The sequence below is a fragment of the Pundamilia nyererei genome, unplaced genomic scaffold, assembly GCF_000239375.1.
Source record: "Pundamilia nyererei isolate P.nyererei 1_Seehausen unplaced genomic scaffold, PunNye1.0 scaffold00266, whole genome shotgun sequence".
Taxonomy (NCBI): domain Eukaryota; kingdom Metazoa; phylum Chordata; class Actinopteri; order Cichliformes; family Cichlidae; genus Pundamilia; species Pundamilia nyererei.
In genome coordinates this window covers 307,122-315,270 of record NW_005187667.1, presented here as the reverse complement: position 1 = coordinate 315,270, position 8,149 = coordinate 307,122, and the positions used below count along the sequence as shown (strand labels likewise).

The following is an 8,149-nucleotide window of genomic DNA, read 5'->3' as shown; positions in this document are numbered from 1 at the left end:
TCCATCTCCCACGTGTGTGATCATTAAATCATCGTTTGACTCAACCCGACCGGACCAGTGTTGTTATTGTGGGTTTTTCCTATGGTGTCCATCCCCAATATTTTGAACTCGTAACACACCACAGAGTCATAGAAGTCTTTAAAAGCGCTCCCTGGACTCCACATGACCTCAGCCGCCTCAGCAGGTAGCGTCTGCTCTGACCCTTCCTGTAAACAGCATCAGTGTTGTGGCTCCAGTCCAGTTTATTATTCAGGTGAACACCCAGGTACCTATAAGAGTCCACTATCTCAATGTCCACTCCCTGGATGTTCACCGGTGTCAGTGTGGTGGGTCTGCGTCTCCGGAAGGTTGTGATCTGAGCCCCCCACAGGAGGCAGAGGTGATGAGCTGTATGCCTCCTTGGTGTTAGCATACAATCAGTCCAATGCTTTATTGTCTCGGCTGTGGCAGGTGACATACTGTGTGAAGGTGGGGAGAGTGGAGGACAGGGAGGTGTGGTTAAAGTCCCCACACTGTAAAATCTGATTAGTTCCCAGAACTCAAAAAAATTATGGAAACTCGTTGCCTCAAAACAACTCAGTAAAGTTTACTTAAGACGACTGTTAGAACAACAGCCATCATTGCAAGTCTGCAGTATTAAGAATAACTTGATATTTCTGACTCTACAACACTAATTGTTTACCTACTGACAAACATTTCAAGTTCAACTAAATTAAAAACAATTTGTGGTAACCTGAATGTGACTAAAAATAATTAACAACACTTTTTGTAATGATGTTAAAATCAGCCCAACTTTTATTTTCAAACACAACAAAGTACAACAGCCAACATACTGGACACTGTTCTGCTGAGCAACAAACAGTTATATTTCCATCACTGTTATAATCTTACAATGAAACAAAGTCTCAGATGTAATTATTCTGAAAATAAGTTTAGGTCTACCACAAGTTCGTTTTGTACTTACTTATATAATCAAATAAAACATTTGTTGTTCTGTCACAAGTGCAGTCTCTGATTTAAACAACACATTTGTTTTTCATTCCAACACAGCAGCTGGAATGTTGTAATGTTTTAAGGATGCTTGTTTCCAGTCCAGGCATTACTGCTGAATGACTGTCATGGATCGAGGTGATCCAAATGTAAGTGCAGAAGAAAGTCTTTAACCTCCCTTCAGTACAGTGGCAGTGGATGTGGGTTGCAGACTTCACTATATACAGTGTAGACCCTCTAAACTAAGTTTGGGGGATGTGATCTTTCAAGAAAGACCAAACTGTTGTTGTTTGTTTACTTACACATCGTGTCTTGTATAATTAACTGGAGTCACCAGCAACAGCATCGTGCAGTCATATCTCAAGTCTAATAACAGAAGACAGGAAAAGATCAGTGAAGAAACAACTTCCCCAAACCAAAGCACAAATAAAACAATAAGTAAAACAGGCTGATCTAAAGTATGATTAAAGTCCAGCCTGACTAATATAAATGTCACTGACAGTTGCTAATATATTGGAAAACCAAAATACTTACTGATGTCCTTCTGCTGGTCCCGAGCCTCAAAGACAGTAAGAAGCAAGCAGAGGGAGAAAAAACTGAAACTGATTTGATCCTTAATGGCTGTGCAATCATTGTAACATAGAGTTTGCTTATGTTGGTAAATAAAGGCTATATTTGACATTAATAGATGCCACAGATGTTCAACAGCTGCCACAAAGCATGAAAAAAATGGACGTCTCCGAAAATGTCGGAGCATTTTTGCAAATATGTGATGTCTTGATAAATCGAGCAGATACTTGAACTTTACACAGCTACATTCTTGCCGGAGTGAGTTGCAGATTTGTGCCGTTCACACTGTCACACCATGATCGGATCGATGGGTCGCATAAAAATCGGATTTGATGCGCTTTCGCCTGCAGTGTGAACGCAGCCTCAGTCACCCAGATGGCCACAGATTCACTCTCAGATCAGTTTTTATTCAGTAAAAACTGTTTTTGCAGCAGATTTTGAGCATTTAAATGTCTCAGTAATTATTTAGCGAACACTGAATGTCCTGATGGGCTGTAACCTAACCCAGCCACAGCGGCACCACGAGCCAGCCTACTCTCAGTGCCGGATGTCGGGGGGGCATCCGAATCAAACATGCAGATCAAAACATTGGAGAGGTGACATTCAGTGTCCCGCTTGTGAGTCTGGATATCCCACAACCTAACACACAGTAATGTCATGATAGCAACTCAAACATGGCCAAGAACTTTTCATTCTGACGATCTGCAGAATAATTTGGGCACAAAACAAATTTCATTGTTCAAAAACTTGCAGAATTGACTATAAACAGTGCAGATAGTTTGGATCCTCTAAACTAAGTCTGTGGGATCTTTGAATAACTGCAGACCAAACTGTGGTTGTTTGTATCTACTTACACAGCATGTCTCGTAGAATTGGAGCGGATGATGCCGTCATCCACGTCCTGCATCGCTCCCTCGCTCACCTGGACAGCGCTGGGAGCACTGTGAGAATCATGTTCTTTGATTTCTCCAGTGACTCCAACACCATTCTGCCCACAGTCCTGAAGGACAAGCTGGAGAACTCTGGAGTGGACCATCACCTCACTACATGGATCCTGGACTACCTCACCGACCGACCACAGTCTGTGAGGACTCAGGGCTGCGTGTCGGGCAGGGTCGTCTGCAGTACGGGGCCCCACAGTGCCATTACCCAGCATACACCACTCCCCCCATAAATGCAATAAACGATACAAAAGTAACAGCCTATAATTAATTTATCTGCTGTTTCTCGGGTAGTTGTTTAATTATATAATTTATTGTGTTCAGTACACGTCACTACAATGTGATTTTGGAAATGTATAAATATACGGACAACAGGCTCTTCAATCTCTTGTCGTCAATAAGCAACGTTTAGGGAGCTCTATAGTATCCAATGAGAGGACCCTGCACGTGGATAAGTGACGCAGAGGGAGCCTGACCATGCGTCACACGTTTGACGAGTTGAGAGTGAGAACGTGTTGGATCTACGGATTTTATATTCTTCACGTTTCTAATTTACATTTAAGCCTTTTACATTGTGTATAATTGTACTGTTCATTCGCTTTGTGACTGCCTGTCTGTGAAAAGCGCTTAATAACTAAACTTTACTTCTTACTTAAATCTGGGACTTTCCACCAGTTGTTCTTAGAACTGAAGAAGCTTCTCAGATGAAACGTCTTCAAGAGACTTAAAGAGTCCAGATGCTTTTCTTTCAGAGCTCCTTCGATCACCATGACCTGAATAACTGAGCACCATCACAGACACAGCCAGTACCCATCTTATTTTAATGTATCTGCCCTAAATTACAGATCTTGATTCATTTTAATGGTAAGAAAGACGAGTGAACATATGAAGATTTCATCGGTTTTTGAGATGTTGTTGTTCAAGCACAGCCTCAGATTCCTGTAGATGGACTTTAAAGTGTATTTCAAGTCTAAAATTTCATTACATCTGTTCAACCATTAAACCAAATGATTGTGCAGATCACACGTGGAGCAGAGGGTTAATTTAAGGTGGAATTAACCCTCTGCTCAGAGAGGAACTTGTGTTTTCACGTCTCTAAATATGAAAGTGCATCATGCATAAACACAGCAGAAACATCCTGACATGAAAGCATGTGAGGAAACCTGATTCACTGAAGATCAGATTACTGCTTTATTAAGAACTACAATGCTACACACTCATTGGCTAACCACCTGACAATCACAGGTAGCCCCGCCCAAACATCAGCAGGTGTTGCTACTCGCTCTGATTGGGCTGGAGCAGCTCAGCAGTGGATCCCAAGCACACACAGAGTCCAGCGTGTAGGGGCTCCGTGAACGTGGTCTGGACTCTGTGGAGGAGGGTGACGGTGTCACAGACGCTGTAGAAGGACAGGACACCTGCACCGTGATCCAGGTGCACTCCGACCACGGAGGACGGAGGCCCCGACAGGAACGCGCTTACTCCGTCATGTCTCGCTTTGTAACCGTTCCTGTCACAGTACAACGCCCAGGACTTGTGGTCATCTCCAAAACTGCTGTCACTTCCTGTTCGGCTCACGCTCCCGTATGCGACCGCCACTGAAATGGCCCCGCTCCACTTCACCTCCCAGTAAGAGCGAACGGTCATACTCTGTGTGCTCAAAGCCTGGAAGCTGTCGGTGAATCTGTGACGATGATGAGGGTAGGACTGTTTTCTACCCACAAACGTTAGCTTCCTGTTCCCCTCTGTGATCTTCAGCCCCACGCTCACTGTGTTTGGATCCACACCGAGGAGCCAGGAGTCTCGGAGTAACTCTGCTCTGGTCCCGGCTGAGATCTGGGTGTGGTCCTGACGCAGGATGCTTTGGATTTTGTCTGCGAGCTCAGAAACAGCTGCCGTCACCTCCAGGAAGCAGCAGGGAGGACGGACACTGATGCTGGCTGAGCGTGTGGGTTCACTGAGGGCTGACAGCGAGGAGTGCCTGAGGAGAAACTGGCTGTGCTCCTCTGTGCGTGAGAGCTGCTCCAGCTCCACATCTCTCCTCCTCAGCTCACCGATCTCCTGCTGCAGCTTCTTCTCCAGCTCTTTGACTCGACTCACTTCAGTTTGCTGCTGGGATCTGATCTGCTGCTGCACCTCGCAGCTTTCTTCCTCCACCAGTCGGAGCAGCTGGCTCAACCGGGTCCGACTGTCCTTCAGGGCTTCGTCGGCAGAGCAATCGATGGCCTCCACCTGCTGCTGAAGCAGCTCCACGTCTCTCTGTGCGTCCTGGATCCTCCGCTGGATGTCGAGCCTCATCGGCCCAAGCGCGCTCTGCCTCTCGGTCCTCTCTGCTGCAGCTGACACTGTGTCGTGGCCTCGGTGTGCATCCATAGCACAGAGGAGACAGATGCACTGCTGATCGCTGCGACAGAACACCTCCTTCACTTTGCTGTGAACGGAGCAGATGATCTCCTGGAGCTCTGCCGAGGCCTCCACCAGCTGGTGTTTGTGAAAAATGGGGGCTTCGTGGTGAGGCCGGAGGTGGAGCTCACAGTAGGAGGCCACACACTGCAGACAGGACCTGGAGGCTTTCAGCTTCCTCCCACTGCACACATCACAGGCCACATCTCCAGGTCCAGCATAGTGCTGAGGATGAGGAGCAGCCTGGAGTCCGGTCTTCTTCAGCTCCTCCACTAAGTCTGCTAACATGGTGTTTTTCCGCAGGACTGGTTTGGGTATGAAGGTCTGTCTGCACTGAGGACAGCTGGGGATTCCTCCCTCACTCTCTTCATCCCAGTGTTTCTTAATACAGCACATGCAGTAACTGTGCCCACAGGGCAGAGTGGCTGGATCCTCCAGCAGATCCAGACAGACTGGACAGCAGAACCTCTCATGATCCAGCTGAAGTCCTCGCTGAGCCATGTTCACGTCTTCACAGCAAACAAAGATGGTCTGAAGAGTGTAGGTCTGTGTGATCCTGGATGTGATGCAGTGATGCTCTTCAGTCAGAGGCTGACGTCCAGTTTATATTCAGTGTGACTGTGAGGTTTCTGCAAACAGCAACAAAGACCAACAACATTTAATATGAATAAAGCTCAAAGTACTCCTCCATCAATCTCCACCTTACCGTGATAGTAGGAGCAGCCTGTGGGAGGTGCTTCAGGAGGGGCTGCCTGGCCCATTATTACGAGCCATTCAGTCCCAGTGCAACCAGTTTGAGAGCACTGTCTGCATCAATGTCAGACCTGGTTTTTCTGGTGGATGGACTCCACAAAGCCTCCGTCCCTGATCCTGTTCATAACTTTAATGAAAAGAGATTCTGGGTGGAGCCAAGCGGCTTCACTTTGGGGGCCTCAGAGTCTCGTCTCTACTTTTTGCAGGTGGGGAGCATAAAGTGATCTACAGCCTTCCTGTGGTCCTGAGCTTTGGGTAGTGACTGAAAGAATGAGATGGTGGGAAGAAAAACTATGAAGTAATAAATGTTTCCTTATTTGAATAATTACTGGCACATAGATGAGAGAAAAGAAGAAAGACTGAGATCATTCAGTCGTATCAGCTCAGCCTCCCTGTTTGTTTTTACAGGACATTTTATTTCTCTCAAACATAACGATCACATCACTGACGGTCAGGTTCACTCATCACTGTGGGCGGAGCTGTGCAGGCTTGTCTGCGTCGCTGTTTTACACAACATATTTATCAAGCTGTGAGCAGCAGGTGGCGCTGTGGAGATGTTTCAGACTGGAAGCCTCTGATCATTCTCAGTAAGTGAAAGAACAACAATCAGACGTGACAGAGGCACAAAACACTTCATGATCATCACACAGTCGCACTCACCTGTTCACTGAGGTCACTGCAGCTCCAGGACACGCTCTGAACCAGGGCTGCTGGGAAATGGAGTTTCATCAGAAAACAGAGACGTTTCTGACAGGATCAAACCTGCTTCGGTGTTCAGACTCGTCAGGAGACGAGACGCTGAGTTAAAGAAGAGACGGTTTAACTTGAGTCCAGGAAGACGAGCAGCTTCAGTCTGACGGTGAACCTGATCAAACTCTGTTAAAGAACCTTCAATGCTGCACGCAGAAGCCAGCGACTGAAGAAAACTCCTCACTGCCACCAACAGGAAGTGACACATGTCTGATTGTTTCACTTTCTCTGCCTGACTCAGACCTGCACGTTTGAACAATAGACCATGGAAACAGGAAGAAGAGCAACACGAAGGAGAAACAAGTCATACTGGAAGTACTGGTATATGGACTAAACTCTGACGGTCCTTTAGACTCAGCTCACTCTGCTGTTTCATTCAAATAAAGTTTATTTAAAGCAGATTATTGCTGCACTTTTACAGCCTCCATATTCATAAACAGTCTGTGAGACCATCATAACTAGTAACTCACAGGACGCTCACAGTAAGCCTCGCGAGCTGATGATGAGCAGCACACCTGTGTGACTCACACAGGTGTGCTGCTCATGCTGCTGTGATTGGTGCACAGAGTCTGAGCATTTAACATGTTCATGACCAAATCATACGACTGCATTTAACTTCCAGGTGAGTAGGGCTCAGCTGAGGGGGCACAGTGATGGGAGTGGCCCCTCCACAAGACCTGCACAGGTAGAACAGGAGGGGATCATTAAAGTCGGGACTGCTTTAGTTATTTGAAGTATTTTGGAATAAAAACTGTTTGTCCCTCCATAACAGAGGGATTATATTATCAGTGCTGTGGGCTCTTTGTTTAGACGGAAACCAACCTCAGTTTAAATGTTTGATGGAGAGATTTGATTTTGTCATTACAAAGTCAAACAGAGATAAATCTCAGTCAGCTGATTCTTACTGTGCAGCAGACAAATACAGCTGAACTGAGCCAGACAGTCTGTGGTGTAAGAAGAGAGGTGAGGAAGCTCTGTAGTACAGCCAGCACTGCTGCAGCGGGACCAACAGCGCAGGCTCCTTTTTCTACGTGCTCACGGACTGAGGTTTTATTTTGAAAAACGCACCTCACATTCTTCTGACTTGGTTTAAATACTATGTGCTTGACTTTTCATGTTGCTAAAGTTAAACGCTTACTTCGTGTCTGGGTAGGAAACACGTCACTTCCGGTAGGTTAGAGGGGGTGTTGTGTTTTTAATAGCAATAACCCTGATGCACTGGGACCATCACATCTACAGGACACATCACACGTGTATAATTACACATGTATGTTACCCAAGGAAGGTTCGGGAGGATATTCCACATTCACTGTGGGATGGTTGCACGCGTGTATCCTGATCATGCAGAGGAGAGAGCGGTGCTTTTATTTTGAAAGAGACTTCCTCTTCACGGCTGAAGCTCCTTAGAATTCGAGGAGGCAGGCAGCTCGCGGACACGGAGACAGGTGAGTGTTTCTCTGCACAGGTGAGTTCAGCTGGCAGTGGACAGGAAGCGGATCCTGATCCTGTCGCGACTGAACTCACCTGTGAAGAAAAAGAAACTAAAGTCTGTGTTTGGACAGACTTTAGCTTCTTTTTCTTCTTCTTCTGTATGTGGTTTGTTGGCGGTTGGCAAACAGCAAAATGGTGCATTACCGCCACCAACTGGTGTGGAGTGTTTACCGAAATGACAAAAAAAAAAAATCACATCCTCCCGAGCAGCTAGCTCCACCTGCGGTCAGGTGCCAGAGCTCACAGCCAGA

General features: G+C 46.4%; 1 protein-coding gene across 1 annotated transcript; it reads right to left on the bottom strand.

Annotated features, from left to right (window-relative positions):
- Nucleotides 1-3,776: 3,776 nt before the first annotated feature.
- LOC102213819 (tripartite motif-containing protein 16-like) lies at nt 3,777-5,405 on the bottom strand. Its single transcript, XM_005750262.1, has one exon. It carries the CDS (start codon nt 5,403-5,405, stop codon nt 3,777-3,779), a length of 1,629 nt encoding a protein of 542 aa, XP_005750319.1.
- Nucleotides 5,406-8,149: the final 2,744 nt, after the last annotated feature.